Below are 16,526 nucleotides of genomic sequence, written 5' to 3' on the forward strand. Positions count from 1 at the left end.
TGATTCCCTAACTAGCTAGTAAACCACAAGTGTTATAATATTAGTAAAAATACCATATTTGGTCTTCAAAAATGTTTTGGGTTTTCTATTTATTTATTTTGTTTTTTCCTCCTTTCAATTTAATCAACATCTTATTAAACACATGAACATAAATCTTTTTGTTGTTGTTGTTAAAATCAAAACATCATCATAAAAGCAAGAGACGACGCATCTTTTTGTCATGACTATGAATGAATGAATACAGGGGAAGGCCTTATAGGTGAAAGCTGGAAAAAAATTGAAAACTTTAAGGTGACAGCTTTCTTTGTAGACAAGAAGAATGAAGCTCTCAGTTAATTGTAAGAAACAGGAAAGGTCCCTAGAAAGCTGAAGATATATACATCCAACACTTGATGAATTCATAAAAGCAAAGAATTGGCTCTAACTGATGAATAGCTTTATATGAACAAATCAAAAAATACTTCTTGATCTAGCTATCTTCCAAACTTTGAGCAATTTTTTAAATGTGGAGCAAGGAAACAAGCAAAAACGAGGGGGGAAACAAACACCTGAGAGAACAGAATAAGCCTGATGAGTTCTAGTTTCAGGTTCTCTTATTCCATTGATCAATATATGAAGCAGGAGCATTGAGATTAATTTGGTTACGGATTTCAGATACTTGGTTGTGTTCTTGATTCTCATAAGAATGTGATCTCTTGTGACCACCTAAAGCTTGGCCTGATTTGAACACCCTGAAGCAAATTGGGCACTCGTGACTTGTCTTCTTTTCACCACCTGCTTTCTTTACCACTGGAGATTTACTATCTCTGTACCTATGAATCTTTCTGTTTGTGTCTGCACCTGAATCAGTTTCATAAGAACACAAGTCCCTTTTGCTTTTGCTCAGCTCATACAGTGATCCTTTCTTACCACTATTCCTGAACCTGTGCAATGTGTTCCTAAGAGATCCCTCAACTGAAATGTCTGAATCCGACTTCTTTGGACCATTCATGAAGTAATCAGAATCAGAGCCATCTGAATCACAGAGACTAACACCATTATCATCAGCAGATCTCAACTGATCATCTGTCTCTATAACTTGACTCTTCACATTTAAGATCTTCAGCTCCTCTCCTGAAGATGACTTAGTCTCAACAACCCCAGAGTTGTTTTCAGATGACTCACCCAGAGAGTTCATCACAAAGTTACATCTTTTCTTGAAACTAGAACCTCTTGACAACACCATCAACAAATAAGCCCCCTCTCCAACTTCTTGGTCTATATCAGAATCAAAAGACAAGCTCTCATTACTAAAAGATTCTGAATTTAATCTTCTCATCACTCTCTTGGACCTTTTAAGAGCTGAGGAAGTCTCAGAGTCAGTATCATCAGATTGGCTATCATCAATCAACATCTTCTCTCCCTCAGAGTGACAAGCCATGTGAGCGCTAATAGCTTTCAAAGAAGCAAACCCTTTATCACATATCTTGCAAAAAAACTGTTGTTTATGTTTATGAGCCATCATCACCCTCCTGGACCTTTTCCTCAAAGGAGCTGAGGAAGTCTCAGACTCATCAGTATCAGATTGGCTACCCTGCAACATCTTCTCTCCCTCACAGTGACAAACCATGTGAGCTCTAAGAGCTTTCAAAGAAACAAACTTTTTACGACATCTCTTGCAACAAACTTGCTTCTCTCTCTGATCCACCAACCTCTTCTTCTTCTTGACGCGATTGTAACGATCTGAATCAACTGAATTCTCGTTCGAGTGGATCCTAATGTGACCACCGAGTGCTTTCCCAGAAGGAAACGTCTTGTAACAGAACTTACACACAAACTTCTTCTCTTTCCCTTCATCCATATCTTCTTCTCTTAGACAACTGATCAAACACAAAACAAAGCAAGAAATCACAAAAAGGCTATTTCAAAAGAACCCATTTTTTTTTTCTATTCTAAAATCCTGAATGAGTGAGCTTTACCTCAAAATCAATATCTCTGAAACAACTAATGCTGCACAAACCGACAAAAAACTGTAAAATTCCCCAAATGCTACAGAGAGAAAGAAGCAGGCAAGTTTGAATCTTTCTTTGTCAACAGAATTAGGGATGTGACAGTTTAGTACAAGATCCGACCTTCAAGCTAAGATAACAGGGGAGAAGCTTTTTTTTTTTGTGTAATTTCCACTGTAGTATCCTCTTTAAAGTTTTGATTTTTTTAATTTTTGTTTGTTTGTTTGGGAGGAAAAAAGAAAAAAAAGAAAAAAAGAAAAGAGAAGTGTTGTTACTAACACGAGTAATCAAAAGGTCAGCTGCATTTTTGGATCTATTCCTTCCTCCTACTCAACAAACAAAACACACTATCTTCTTCTCTTTTCTCTCTCTTTCTCCATCTCTCCCGGTGTGTATGTGTTGTTCAATTCATGCATGGAAATCAAAACAAAAGATATGAAAATAAAGGAGAGAAGAAGCTATTGGACGGTCTAGATCTGTTATTATTAACTTCATTCCTCATATTTCAAAAAGATCACACATTTACGGTAAAGTTTCAATTCTTTTTTTTGGCTATCAAAGATTTTTTGCCTTATTGAATAATCTTGTAGACTGTTGTTGAATTAGGACACTCTCTTATTCAGGTTAGTGGGTATAACAAACCATGGGGCCAAACAGAGACTTCTCGACGTCCAAACAAACACCTCACACAAGTCACACAACAAAAGCCTTTAAACGTTGTCTTTGAGATAGCCATAATTGGCTCTGCCCACATATTCTCCTATTCTAAAGCAACAAACTTTGGCATTGAATTTTGTGATGTTTGTTTCCTTTTTTTGTGTTTAACAATGAAGATCTTTTTCTTTTATTCCTTGTACAAGGTTATATTTTTTTTAATTAATCTCCTCTACATGTTCAAAAGTGTTTTTTTCTTCTTTTTTTTTGGGGTTACTGACAAACAACTGTGATGATGGTTTCTTAAGGCAAAAGCAAAACTTTGCCTTCAAACTTTCATGTAGATAATTTAAAGATCAATGAAGAGAAGATCTTTCCTGCAAATCAGAGAGAATCTGACATTCTAAGTAAGAATTTTGAGCAAGAGGGTCCCAAGAAAAGTGGAACAACAGCCCATTCACAAAACTCCACATGAGAAACAAAGGCTGAAAAAAATCTCAAGTCTACAAGTCTCTCTCTCTCTCTCTCTCTCTCTCTCTCTCTACTTCTAAATAGGAACATTTTTGTAGGAGGACCCCATAAACCCCAATATCTCTCCCAGGATTCTGCAAGTTGTTGAGAGTGATGTTGCTTCTTCACTTGTTTCTTGCCTTGTTTTCCCAGGATCCATGACCTAATATCTCCTCCATGATGCTCTGGGTTGGTTGAAGGTTTCTGCCATTTCTTAAAACATCTGTGCACTTCGTAGAATCCCGAACTTTAGCGTCATCAGTACTCTTCTGATGCTCTCCCGGAACAGTCTCATCTTTCTTTGCACAGTTGACTGCATCATGTGCAAGTTCAAAGGAAATGCACAAGTCATCTTCCCCGTTGAATCTCTCCACATTGTTCCCAGAAATTATATCCGTATATTTAACCTTTGAATTCATCGTGTGCTCATCATACAGTCCAGTGCCACTTTCTCTAGTATCAACATAGGCATCATCTTTGCTGCTATTACTGGCATCTTCTTCACCCTCTTCATGCTGGAGTGGATACACTTTCTCAGTCCCTTGATGAAAAGGAGACTCGATAGCAGAATCTTCTTCATCATATCGAGCACCCGAAGAGCCACCATAGCATCCATGCCACTCATCATCATCGCTATCAATGTCCAATATAAAAGTTCTGTTCTGGATGGCTCTTCTTCGAAGGACAAAAACATTAAAGTAGAAGCTAACTATCTCTTTCTGAGTTCGGGAACAAAATGCAGCTTCCAAGTGCTTCCAAAAGTTCCGACCTGATGTAACAGGATTGGAATAAACAACCTCATGAAAAAGTTGTGCATCTTCATCACTCCAGTTCCATGCAACTTCTTCCCCCATATCACATAAGCCCAGGTCTTTAAATCTCTCAATTCCAAACGTCTTAACTAATTCTTCTCTAGCTTCTTGGATGTGTTGACACACACACCTGACAGAACCCCTATCCTGGCAGACACAGAACTTTCTACCCTTCCCTACTATGTCATCCATATGTGCAGATGTATTCAAAGCAGGCATGGGAACAACACACGTACCACACAGCTTCTGACCATCAGCACGTTCAATAATGTGATTTTGAACCGACATGCCTGTGGGTTCTATACACCCAGTCTGACTACCTTCCCATTCAGGAATTTCGGCTTGAAAACCTGGTCCGACGGGCACTTGCTTTCTGGCAGGTTGATCCATGAGAAAAGAATAGAAAGTCGCAACAGGAGCAAACACTCTTGGAGGTACATCCAGCTCGAAATACTTTCCAGAATGGGGAGAGTACGTTGCTTCTCTTCCACCACAACCGTTTGTAACCCATGAAAGAGTATCATCCATGTCATGACTGGGGTAAACAAAATTGGACTCTTCATCAAACATATCACCATTAGATGATTCACAGCCTTGTGACTTACATAGATTTCCCTCATTCACTATTGTCCAGTAACCCCATTCAAAAGAGACAGCAAATAACATAAGCAGGTTTATTCTTTCAAAACAAGAGTAAATCCTGCGAAGAAGTTATTAATTACACATAATATTTACCCATGGCAACAGGTTTCTGGAAAACAGCATGGCGAGGACCAACTTCTTCAAACTGAGTTGACTTATCAGCATAGCCAAGCTGTCTAGAATGTTTGAGCGGGAGCTCATGAAATTTCTCATCTTCAAAAGGGCGCTTGAATCCCATTTTTCGACCTGCATAATGGGTGATAAATTGCAGTAAACTCTAAGAAAGAATAAGAAAATGAACATAGAATTCACACCATGAATCCTTATAAATGAAACAGTAGATCAACAACATGCGCATTTGGACAATCCTTATGTAGGATGGCTCACTATCTAAGTTCTTTCTCCTTGAGACAATAACTATACATTACTACATTAGCATGATACACTTTAACAGACATGCAACACCACAACAACAAACTAACACAATTACTAACGCTAAATAAGACTTAATGTCCAGTTCAAACAAGAATTAATGTCCAGTTAACATGAATGTTATTTACCTTTCTAAAGGGGTAAAGCTCGGATAAGGTTTCAGGCCAACACCACAAAGGATAGAACCAAACTAGAACTTCACCAGAAGAATCAATACGATAAACTAGGGATAGCCAATAGGAATTTTAGGCGTTTAGAAGCTTAAGCTAGATAAAAAATCGAAAATCCCCAAATCAGAAAAAACCCTAAACCCCAGAATCCGGCCTACCCAAAAAAATTAACCAAAGCAGGTGTTGAATGGATAAGAATTGACAAAATCTATACAAATCAAGAGAAAGCCCTCTAATAATTTATAGATCTAGGAAGCCCTGCGGTAAATCGGAAACTATGAACCCTAGATCTTAATCGGAGACTAAAAACATGAAATTGACATCAAATTCAATAGGGGTATTTATAAAAATAGATGTAAATAACGAAATGAAACGATGAATCGAGATATTAAACAACTAGAGACGAGATGAACAACCCTAACCCTAGATTTTTTTCTGACAAACGAAATAGAACAAAATTGGTACCAATAGATAGAGGGAAACGAGAATAAGATGAATATACAGATCAATTGCAAGATTAATTGAAAAATTCCCAGTTTAAAAAAAAAAAGGATAAAAATTTATGAATTTACGATGAACAAAATTTGGGGAAGAAGACGAGAGGAGATAATATCGAAAAAAGTGGATACGGTTTCGTGGATCTATTTTTTAAAACAATTCAAATTTGACCCGCAAAAATCCCTAAAATCAAGCTGGACCCCAAATTTAAAAGCAGTACATTTTTCAATCTAGTCCTTATGGTTTTGTAATATTTACACATTATTCCCTAATTCTTTTCGATGCCACAATTAAACTCCGATTTTGTTGGAGATATTTACCATATATTAATTAGTCTAATCATGGTTAACGCATAAATTGAAAGATATAATAATATTTTAATTCATATTCTATTCCAACTTAGGGAGATTCAGAATCAGCAGATACATATCATTTGTTTCAGCTTGGTAACAATGAGAGAATCAGATATTAAAACGAATCTTAATACTATATTATAAGTTTATAACTATAGAAATGACATAATAGTTTGGTCCAAGTTTGGGCACATTCATGCCACAGCAGGCATGTCCTTGAGCCATGAATCAAGTGGTTTACCAATAGAGTATACGATAAACCCAATCTCACGCAGCTTCACTGCATCAACGACGTTTCTACCATCGAACACAAAAGCAGGTTTCTGCATATGGTCAAAGATCTTCTTGAAGTCCAAGGATTTGAACTCATCCCACTCGGTTAAGACACAAAGGCCGTGCGCATCTTTTGTTGCTTCGTAAGCATCTGAGACAACTTCTACTTGCTCTGAGATACCTTCAGCTTTAATCTGCTGGAGAGGAACCGCGTGGTCCCAGTCAAACCTAGCCATGGAAAGATCTTTTCTGATCTGTTCTTCAAGGACTTGTGGGTCGTATATCCTCAGCTTGGCCTTGTCAGCAACTAATCTGTTGCAAACATCAATGGCTGGAGTCTCTCTCGTGTCACCTGTGTCCTTCTTGAAAGCAAAACCTAGGATGGCGATTTTCTTGCCTGAGACTGTGTTAAACATTGAAGAAACAACCCGGTTTGCAAAACGGATTTTCTGATAGTCGTTCACCTTAATGACTTGTTTCCAGTAATTAGCTGCTTCAGGCAAGCCGTTGCACTCACAGATATAGATAAGATTTAAGATGTCCTTTTGGAAACATGATCCACCAAAACCAACACTAGCATTCAAGAACTTGGGACCAATTCTAGAATCTGTACCCACGGCATGCGCAACTTGTGTGACATCAGCACCGGTTGCCTCACATAGAGCTGACATGGCATTGACAGATGATATCCTCTGAGCCAAGAACGCATTTGCTGCAAGCTTAGAGAGCTCAGCAGACCAGAGGTTTGTGCAAATGATCTGTTCCACTGGAACCCAATGAGCATAAACAGCTTTCAAAGCTTCAATAGCCTTTTGCCCAGCAGCTGTATCCCTACCACCAATTAGCACACGGTCAGGATTATAAAGGTCCTTAATTGCAGTACCCTCCGCAAGAAACTCCGGGTTAGAGAGAATCTGAAACTCAATGCCTTTGCTGTTATGTATCAGTATCTTCTCGATAGCTTCTGCTGTTCTCACAGGAACCGTGGATTTCTCAACAACGATCTTGCTAGATTTGGAGACATCAGCGATCATCCGAGCAGCACTCTCCCAGTAAGTAAGATCAGCAGCTTTGCCAGCACCAAGACCTTGTGTTTTAGTTGGCGTGTTGACTGAGACAAACACAATGTCACTCTCAAAGACATGTTTCTCCACATCTGTGCTAAAGAAGAGGTTTTTCCCTCTGCATTGTTTCACCACATCGTCCAAGCCTGGCTCGTAAATAGGAAGCCGATCACTGTTCCAAGCATTGATCCTTGGTTCAGAGATATCCACAACAGCTACTTCAATCTCAGGACACTTGAGAGCCATCACTGCCATGGTCGGACCACCCACGTAGCCAGCCCCAATGCAACATATCTTCACCATCTCTGAATTTCAAAACTTCTCCTGACACTACAAAGCCATGATATACAGTCGACGAGAGTTGAAATTAGTCAATTATACAAAAGACGAAACCTTTAATAGAAACAACAATGTAACAATTGCTCCAACAGCTACAAGTCGATGATGGCAACAACAGATACTGATGTAATTACTCCAGTAGATTAACCAATCATAATAAAGTTATATAAACACCTTGTAAGCTTAGATCTATGATATATTTCAAAAAAAACATATTTCAGATAACGTTTGGAAAATATAAAGCAATGCACTTGGGATCAATCTGGTTCTTGTGATCACAACAAACATATAAAAACACAATCTTTGGTTTGTACGATCTAAGAACAAAACAAAAACAAACCCATCTTCGATATAAACGCGTGAGCGAGAACGACCGACAAAAACGAAAAAAAAAATCTCATCTTTCGAAACAGAGGATGATCTAAAAAGACGATACATTTACGAAGGAGAGATCAAAATTCAGAAATTTACCTTGAGAGAGAGTTGGGGCTTGTTGTTGCGGTGAAGAATGAGAGAGAGAGAAAGCAAAAAAGAGAGACTGTAGCGGCGAAGACGAAGGAAGGAATGAGGAGAAGAAGATTGTAAAATAAATACGCTGCTCTCTCTGTATCTCTGCTCTGTCTCACCCACTTGACTTGCACATTTCTACCTTTTTATTTATTGCGCTCTCAAGATAATCCCCACACGCTTTTTTTTTTTTTCTTTGTTGTGGGTTCAATTATTTATAGATCCCTACTTAAATAATTTTGGTTAACAAATTTTACTTACCAAAAGATAAGTAAGACGTTTAATTAAACCTTTTTTTGGGATTAAGATTCACTCTTGTAGACTTATCTCTTGCTTTTATAATTGTAACACTAAGCTAAATTGGCAACCAAATGGATTTTGCTTGAGTGGGATTATCATTATCATTATAAAGATGAGTTAAATACGGTATTATCTTTGCATATATATAGTAGCTAATTGAAGATATACACCGAAGGGTAATATATTTTGTTTTTACCAACTTAGATGATAATCATGAACGTTTGCTTTAGACATGTCTTTTTGAATAGATGGATGACAAGTAACTTCCAATGATGTTTTTGTGCTTTTCTTGTTTTTGTCAAACAATATAATTTGAAGATTCCAAACCGTATGATAATGTATCGACAAAAATATAAAAACCACTAGAGTACAAGTCTTGTTTTAAATACTATATTTTTCTAAACTGAAATTCATAACTAAATCAGAACTTTTTGTATACATTATGCTGCGATATATATGGAAATCATCAAGAAGTGGAGTTCAAGAAAGAAGTGAACCATTGAACAGAGTCCTTAGGGTATCTCTTGAGGTTGTCTCCATAATCAACGAAGTAGAGACCAAACCTTGAGCTGTAACCTGCTGCCCATTCCCAATTGTCCAATAGCGACCATACAAAGTACCCTTTCACATTGCATCCATCCTCTGTTATAGAAGCTTGTAAGTTTGAGAGATAATCATGATGGTATTTGATTCTTTTTGCATCTTTGAGAGCATCTTTTCTTGAGATTAGAAAATTGTTTGAGTCGTCCATTCCTACACAAAACAAACATTACAATATTTTCAAATTCTCTTTCTTGTCTAGGGAGTTTCAAATATGTGTGTTTTTCCTTAATTACCGTTTTCAGTGATAAAGACTGGAGGGTTTCCATATCTATGTTTGATGTAATTCATCAAGCTTCTCATCCCTCTAGGCACTATGTACAACCATATCGAATTTGCCTGTTCACGACATCAACAAAAATATTACAAGTTTAGAAAGTTTTGAATTTGAATAACTAAGTACGAGTCAGAAACGTTTCTTACCCTATCTCCAATTGCGCTTAAACCCTTGAACGCTGAAATTTTACAGCAAAAGAAGATGAATTATTATCAGATTTTCATGACTAGGGTTTACGTGAGAGAGAAGTATAAGTATTTACGTAGAGTGACGGTTCCAGAGTCAGAAATGGCGTCGTGTAGAAGCGTGCCGATGAGATTAGTGTTGTTGTGCCTTGCGTAGTACGTTGTGTAGTGATTAATCCCTACATAATCTAGAGAACCCTTCACCAAAGCAGACTGAGATTTCGTAAACAATGGTAATCTGCTTCCGACTCTGCTTCTCATCGAACTCGGGTAATCCCCAAACATCAACGGATCCAAAAACCTAATCAAGATCATATTAGATATATAACTTGTCACTTAATATAGATTATGGAACACAATAATTAGTCATTTACCAGCCAAGTTGAAAGTCTTGAGCTCTTTGTGCAGCTTCAATGTCCTCTGTCTTGTTTGACTCCGGTTCGAACCACATTACATCAAATGCTATCCCTAACGAACCTCCTTGTTTTGCCTAATCATAATATTATATATACATCAAAACTACATCTAATTAACGTCATGTTTGTTTCCAATATAGTAATGTCTTACCTTATACTTTTTCCTGTAGATATCGGATACGGTGGCGTGAGTGAGAAGAACATTGTGACCGACGATGTAAGGTTCAGTGGATGAGTTTCCTGAACGACAAGTGAGCTTAAAAAGAATGCTGCAACGGCCAGGAGCTTGTAGGCCAACGTCATAGCCTTGTATCGCGAATGTGTGTGGTTCGTTGAATGTAAGCCAGTGCTTCACTCTATCTCCAAATCTCTGGAAACAAACCTCAGCATACGCTGCAAAATCATTTCTACAAAAATATTGCCTTGTGAAATTAGTTTCTTTAGCTATGTAATAGTTTTATTGAATGTTTTAGTATGGATCGTTACGTGATTTGTGGGCTTAGCCAACCGAAATATTCATCATGGAGTGCCTGAGGAAGGTCCCAATGGTACAGAGTCACGTACGGCTCGATCCCTACAATTATATTTGTTTATATTACAAGTGGAACTCAGACAAACCACAATTAGATAGTTTTTTAAAAACATGATATTCGTATATAAATAGATGACTACCGTAGAATTTGAGATTATTATAAGACTTATTAAGACCCCTCAAAATCATGCAACAGGAAAATAAAAAATAAATACCTTTAGCAAGTAAAGCATCTATGAGTTTGTTGTAGTGATCGATTCCAGCTTCGTTTATTTGTCCCGTGCCATCTGTAAACCATACATACATAGTATTATATATCATCACGCTTTGAGTTTTTAAAGATTTCATATTTCGTACTTGTATAGTAACATTACATTACTCAATGTAAAGTAGATTCTAAAACAAAACAAACACAACAAAATTAGAAAAAAAAAAAAAAAACATACTTGGAAAGATGCGGGACCAAGAAATGGAGAATCTGTAAGCATCCATTCCCATGTTCTTCATAAGTTGTACATCTTCCTGCCCTCACCATAATTTTCAATTAATCAAAACCTCATTTATTAAAAATTTGGAAATGTAAAAAATGATTGATGATTTGGTTAATTAAATTTGTTGGGGATATTAACTTCGTAACGATGGTACTGATCAACAGCAACATCAGCATTGCTAAAATCGGTGATTTTACCAAAAGTGTGGGAGAATGTGTCCCATATCGTAGGACCTCTGCCATCTGCCTTCACTGCTCCTTCGTGCTGCAGTCATTATTGATTTCATTAAATTTTATTATAACATAGGTCGTTCATCTATACTTCATACTAGCTAATACTAGTATTTGCATATTCAATTCAGGTATTTTAACAAGTAACAACTCAGCTCAAATTCCAGCCAGGAAAAAAAAAAAAGGTGTCCGAAACATTAATTGGGTGTGCTTGGTTAGGTGAGAGACCGAAAGACTTTGATTTCAACTTGACTTTGGTGATAATGGAATTGGAAAATAAAAAGAAGAAAAATAAAGATAAAGGTGAAGATTGTAAAAATGTGCAAAAGAATGGGTCGTTGTTTGAAAAAAAAAAAGCTAATATGTTTTTGGAAAAAAACCTAAAATTTGGAAAAACCGAAACCACAAGAAGATAGGAGTAACTATTGGCTACCCGTGATTGATGAACATAAGCATGGCCTGGTTTACGCGTCATGCACTCGTTTGTTTATCAAATTCATATGGACCAGAACTTATAAGAAAACAAAAAACACATTCAACACACACGCTTCTGTATAATTTTGACATAAAATATACATTTTCAGATATGATGACTGCATTGTATTACACTATTACTCCATTATATAAAATTAAAGTTTTAGTCTTAATTGGTTCTCCAACTACAAGAGAAGATGTGGGATTTTGCTTTTTCTTGTTTTTTAAAGAAAAGTTTTTGATATAGGGAGAATAAAAACATATCACATGTGATCTTTTATATATTCTGATGTGACCTAAGTGCTGAATATTTAATTTTGTTTTTCAGTTTTCGTTAAAACTTAAAAGGAAACGATACATAACTTTAAACTAAAATTAATGGAAAACAAAGAAAAAAAAAGTGGAGAGAGTGGAAGAGAGGAGAGGGGGGACCTGAAAAGCAGAAGAAGCAGTTCCAAAGACAAAGCCCTTTGGAAAACTGCCTCTGGAAATGTCCGCACAGATACATGTCTTATGCATCAACAACATCATCATTACCATCATCATCATCTTTGGTATCACCATGATGGATCTACTTGGGGCCATATCTCTTCCTTCAATATGTTTTCTTCTCCGGCCAGTCACCTATATATTTTGTATGTGGAGATGGAAGGAAACTGTTTTGGATAAATAAGAAAGAAGTAAGAGAGAGACCAACGAGAAGAGAAAAGAAAGAAAAAGAGGAGTGCAAGTGAGAAATAAAGCTATGTAAGGACTACTGCTATATATAGGAGAGGGGAAAGAAAAGAGTTATGAAAATCTTCGGATCTTTAACTAAAAAAATAAACAAATTATAATTTGATTGATAACCACCGTTGCAAAAAAAACAATTAGGAAGAAAAAAACATTTCTAGAAGTAAATTGAAGTATACATTATCAATCAATCAAGTGAAATGGATCATATTGATGTAAATTGTTTCGATCGAATCAAAATTAGATCACTCTCCCTATAAGCATTGAATCTTGTCAACTTTTAAATAGGTACCTATATCACATTGATTTTTTGCTAATTTTTTTATTATTATTTTTTTTTTTTTATGTGCAAAAGCTAAGTTTTTTTTATAACTAAAATCAGTTCTATTTTCTTATTATTTTGCTTTGTTATGAATTAAAATCTTCAACATGTTAGGATATCTAATATATATATATATATATATATGAATGTTATATATATCTATATTAACATTTTTGAAGTACATTTTGTGTTCTACCATTTTAGTTTTACTTATTTAAAAGTTATTTATAACATTAATCCCTAAAATTCTGGAAAATTAACCAATAACTAAAACAGAAAATTCCTAAAATATTTCTACTATTACTTTCTGTTTTCTTTTATTTTTTTAAAAACAAAATTATCACTTTAAGAACCATATCAAGAACAAAAATCCTAAACTTCCCTAAAACCATTGTAACAATTATTCAAAAAAAAAAATGATTATTCCTTTTTTTGGTTAGTGGTATCTTAGATATTTTGCTTGGTGTTTATTACATTAATTCAATTACAATAATGTTTTCTAAAAAATCCCCTATATATTAATAGGAAAACATTTTGGCCAAAAAACTGATGTGTCAGTATTATAGAGCAGTATTATAGAGCTCTAAAGCCAATTTGAGTTTTAACTCTTACCTTCCACATTATTTACATTAATTTACCATGATTTAATTCCCAACAAATTTTATTAAATTGTGCAAATCACAAAATCAATTTAATATTAATAACATCTTCATCAGTAAGATTAATATATATATCAAAAATTAATATATAAATGACTCAATTGGTTATTGTTATCACACATATTTTTTTATTATCCAAATCATTACATTTGTAATTCAATATTTTATATTTAAATATTTATTTTGACAATGCTAAAAAAGGCACTTAGGCTTTTTAGTTGATCAAATATTGACAAAATTTTTAAAAAGAACATGATAGATTTTCACTTAAATGATTTTAAAATCTTTTTTTTTTTGATAATCCAGGTATCCAAAGCCCAGTGGGCCCTGACTAGCCCACTAGCCCGAAAGCTTGGCGTGCATCCCGAAGGGGGCAAGAGTGGTTCTTGGAGACCGCATAGCCTAATGTTAAATAATCAATTATAAAAATAACAAAAAAAAATAACAATTAATCCTGCGTAAAGCGCGGGTGTACTACCTATATCCCTTGAAATCAAATATTTCTTAATTTTTCCTTTAGTATAATTGTATAAATATGAAGTATAACCAACAATTAAATTATATATTAACTCACTTAGATTGGTTCGATCCTATGATAATTGATATTAAATTCTTTGAAAGTTAATAATTTTATTTTTAATCATTGATTATAAAAATATAACACCGTGTTAAAACCTAGTATATCAATTATTATTGAAGTCATGAGAAAGTGAACATTTAATCACTTACCACATTAGTTAACTCGATAATATAAAAAACAATAACTACAGTAAAACTATTTTAAAACCGTAGTATGTATTTGCTCTTCGATTGGTAGATTTACATCCAAATTCCGAAGGTAGAGAACGAAAAAAATCCATAAATAGAATTTTGCTTTTCCGAATATAATGTGTTTATAAAACAAAAGAAAACAAAACTAATGTGTTTATGCTTTAAGACAAGAGAGATCATCATGGGATCGTGAGATTGGAGCGTTGTGTTATCGTGTGAGATAATGTGAAAATGTGGCTCCCCCTATTATATAATTTTTGTTCCCATTTGCTTTTTCCAAAGAGTTCTCTTAGCATCCTAGTTAATCTTTGGTTTAATGCGAATGGAAAAGATGACAATAAAACAATAATAATAATATAAATCACACTATTGCTAGAAAAAATGGAAGACAATTGAAAAATAAAACACAACAAGTAGATAAAATGTGATCAACTCATTAGCTTTTAATTCATTTGTTATTTTATCAACCAACTTAAAGCAACAAAACTAGCAAATTTGAAATATTTTATAAATTTAATCTCATAAGATATTTTTTATTTATTTAAAAGATTCAATTTTTTTTTAATACGTGTAGTACATCAAAGTAATCCAATTGAAAAATATTTTTTTATAGTTTATTATTATTTATTTTGTTAAGATCTTAAACATAGTTGCTTGGTAGGATATCTAATTTTTTTGGGTCAACTTTAAGGACATGTATTATTTTATTAAAACATTAAAAAGAAAAGATAGGTGTTGACTTGACTGACTATCATAATATTATGTAAAGACTTATGGCTAAGATATATTATTTTCAAAGACTTATGGCTAAAATATGTTCATTATGTTCTTTAACTTAATAGTAAAGTAAATCACCATTGTCTAGATGTTGTCTGTCTATTGGTAAGAATAACTCAACAATATTTCCGTGTACACCGTCGTTGTTGCTCACTGGTTCGTAGATCTCAAACGTAATGGAACAAAAACATTTCCTTTTAAGAGAAAAACATTTCAATTTTTTCTACGTACACGAATTTTTCCTTTTCCAAATCTAAAGTCATGTGTTATGTAATACTTGTTGGTTATATACGTGTGCGTACGTACGTGGTTAAGTAGGAGATTAATTTGATTAATTTTTAGTTAATAAAATATAGAAGTTCACTAGTGGGAATTATTGTGGCTCGTGTCTCCCATTAGTTGCTTATTTTTAGGTTCTCATGTTTGAGGCGTATGTCACGTATCGAGTTATTATTTTGGTTTGATACACAATGTAGCTATGTACATATGGGGAGTTTTGCACAATTATCCACTTCTGATGCAACGTATATATCTTGGTGTTTCTGTTTAATTAAAACACGTTAGTAATTTTTGCCGTGTTCTCGTTTTTCTTTACAAATTTTACATTTTAATTTGCTTTTTTTTTTTTTCTTTTATCAAAGAGGGATTTGTTGCTTTTGTTAGTAGATAACCCAAATAGACTTGTGAAAGTTTGTGATAAACTCGAACTTTTAGCAACTTTAATCTACACTGTTGAATGTTCTTAGGTATAATTGTTTGTACGTAAATATTAGAAGAATACATCATACACATGATTGTTTTTGTATATTTTCACAGTATTACACGTTAATAAATTTTAATTTTGCAGTCATCCTCACTGTTTGCGGATTGCGGTTACAGTATATATAAAGTCTTGTGTTCCCATTTGCTTTGTCCAAAAGTATTTATATTCGGATTTTATTCTCTACACCAAATCCTTTTTTATTCAATATATTCCTCACAAACAAATTTTCTTCTGGAATGAATAAGGTTGTTGTAGTCTAATACTTATGATATAAGTATGATTTCATCGGACTAATCAAGGAAGAAGAAGAAGCCACACAAGTGGGAAGTGGGAACTATTAGCTCGTGAAGTCATTGCTTGTGTTTGAAATTTGGTTACGCGACAACAAATCTCAATATTTATTGTTTCTTTAATAAAAAGTGGATGGAGGATTGGGGGTTTGGGCAATTATCATATCAATCATAGGATTATATGCGTTTGCTAGATTCACACTACCAAGTAACAAGTCAACAACGCACACTACACTCGTCTCTTTCCTCTGTTCTTCTTTTTCATATGCATTTACGATATCCGTTTACACACTTGTGTGTTCACATGTATGACCATTGTTTATTTAGAAACGATTTCTTGCGATGTTAGCAAACCTCTCTAAGCCTCGTCCACGTTCAGAAGCTTAGAAACCAAAATGGCAAACTCTGACTTTCCCAAAGCCAAAGTATCTAACGACGAGCTACTAATATCAGAGTTGAGATATG

The 16,526-nt window shown here is 34.7% G+C and overlaps 4 protein-coding genes and 1 long non-coding RNA gene across 7 annotated transcripts; 1 reads left to right on the top strand and 4 right to left on the bottom strand.

Annotated features, from left to right (window-relative positions):
• Positions 1-299: 299 nt before the first annotated feature.
• On the bottom strand, positions 300-2,332 carry LOC104741194 (uncharacterized). Its single transcript, XM_010461989.2, has 2 exons — positions 1,959-2,332; positions 300-1,859 (listed from the first exon to the last, which is right to left on the bottom strand). The coding sequence occupies exon 2, from the start codon at positions 1,838-1,840 to the stop codon at positions 584-586; it is 1,257 nt and encodes a 418-aa protein (XP_010460291.2). The 5' UTR covers positions 1,841-1,859; positions 1,959-2,332; the 3' UTR covers positions 300-583.
• Positions 2,333-2,380: 48 nt separating this feature from the next.
• LOC147923890 (uncharacterized) lies at positions 2,381-2,888 on the top strand. The gene is made up of 2 exons (XR_015587331.1): positions 2,381-2,515; positions 2,612-2,888. It is a non-coding gene; the product is annotated as an uncharacterized LOC147923890 (long non-coding RNA).
• Positions 2,889-3,015: 127 nt separating this feature from the next.
• Positions 3,016-6,043, bottom strand: LOC104756885 (uncharacterized). Its single transcript, XM_010479542.3, has 3 exons — positions 5,167-6,043; positions 4,700-4,852; positions 3,016-4,587 (listed from the first exon to the last, which is right to left on the bottom strand). The coding sequence occupies exons 2-3, from the start codon at positions 4,842-4,844 to the stop codon at positions 3,278-3,280; spliced, it is 1,455 nt and encodes a 484-aa protein (XP_010477844.1). The 5' UTR covers positions 4,845-4,852; positions 5,167-6,043; the 3' UTR covers positions 3,016-3,277.
• A 38-nt stretch (positions 6,044-6,081) lies between these two features.
• LOC104756886 (UDP-glucose 6-dehydrogenase 1) lies at positions 6,082-8,473 on the bottom strand. The gene is made up of 2 exons (XM_010479543.3): positions 8,207-8,473; positions 6,082-7,726 (listed from the first exon to the last, which is right to left on the bottom strand). Exon 2 carries the CDS (start codon positions 7,697-7,699, stop codon positions 6,254-6,256), a length of 1,446 nt encoding a protein of 481 aa, XP_010477845.1. The 5' UTR covers positions 7,700-7,726; positions 8,207-8,473; the 3' UTR covers positions 6,082-6,253.
• A 353-nt stretch (positions 8,474-8,826) lies between these two features.
• LOC104756887 (beta-glucosidase 40) lies at positions 8,827-12,905 on the bottom strand. Of its 3 annotated transcripts, none has more exons than XM_010479544.3 (11): positions 12,180-12,905; positions 11,182-11,307; positions 10,999-11,074; positions 10,768-10,839; positions 10,507-10,594; positions 10,172-10,427; positions 9,979-10,094; positions 9,682-9,905; positions 9,566-9,597; positions 9,379-9,481; positions 8,827-9,295 (listed from the first exon to the last, which is right to left on the bottom strand). In XM_010479544.3, the coding sequence occupies exons 1-11, from the start codon at positions 12,330-12,332 to the stop codon at positions 9,009-9,011; spliced, it is 1,533 nt and encodes a 510-aa protein (XP_010477846.2). In that variant the 5' UTR covers positions 12,333-12,905; the 3' UTR covers positions 8,827-9,008. The 3 variants fall into 3 exon arrangements, with proteins under 3 accessions (XP_010477846.2, XP_087352372.1, XP_087352371.1); XM_087496246.1 differs by having other exon boundaries at positions 11,241-11,307; positions 12,180-12,486; XM_087496245.1 differs by lacking the exon at positions 11,182-11,307 and having other exon boundaries at positions 12,180-12,486.
• Between the last annotated feature and the right edge of the window lie 3,621 nt (positions 12,906-16,526).

Source organism: Camelina sativa, chromosome 17 (genome assembly GCF_030686135.1).
Source record: "Camelina sativa cultivar CO46 ecotype springtype chromosome 17, ASM3068613v1".
In the NCBI taxonomy this organism is placed as follows: Eukaryota; Viridiplantae; Streptophyta; class Magnoliopsida; order Brassicales; family Brassicaceae; genus Camelina; species Camelina sativa.

Bases quoted from the DNA above. Each gene is read 5' to 3' on its own strand.
- LOC104741194 (XM_010461989.2), bottom strand. From the start codon at position 1,840: ATGGATGAAGGGAAAGAGAAGAAGTTTGTGTGTAAGTTCTGTTACAAG.
- LOC104756885 (XM_010479542.3), bottom strand. From the start codon at position 4,844: ATGGGATTCAAGCGCCCTTTTGAAGATGAGAAATTTCATGAGCTCCCG. The intron at 4,588-4,699 runs GTAAATATTATG...ACTGGACAATAG, and splicing joins CCAGAAACCTGTTGCCATGG to TGAATGAGGGAAATCTATGT.
- LOC104756886 (XM_010479543.3), bottom strand. From the start codon at position 7,699: ATGGTGAAGATATGTTGCATTGGGGCTGGCTACGTGGGTGGTCCGACC.
- LOC104756887 (XM_010479544.3), bottom strand. From the start codon at position 12,332: ATGGCCCCAAGTAGATCCATCATGGTGATACCAAAGATGATGATGATG. The intron at 10,595-10,767 runs GTATTTATTTTT...ATATAATTGTAG, and splicing joins AGATGCTTTACTTGCTAAAG to GGATCGAGCCGTACGTGACT. The intron at 10,428-10,506 runs GTAACGATCCAT...ATATTTTTGTAG, and splicing joins TGGCTAAGCCCACAAATCAC to AAATGATTTTGCAGCGTATG.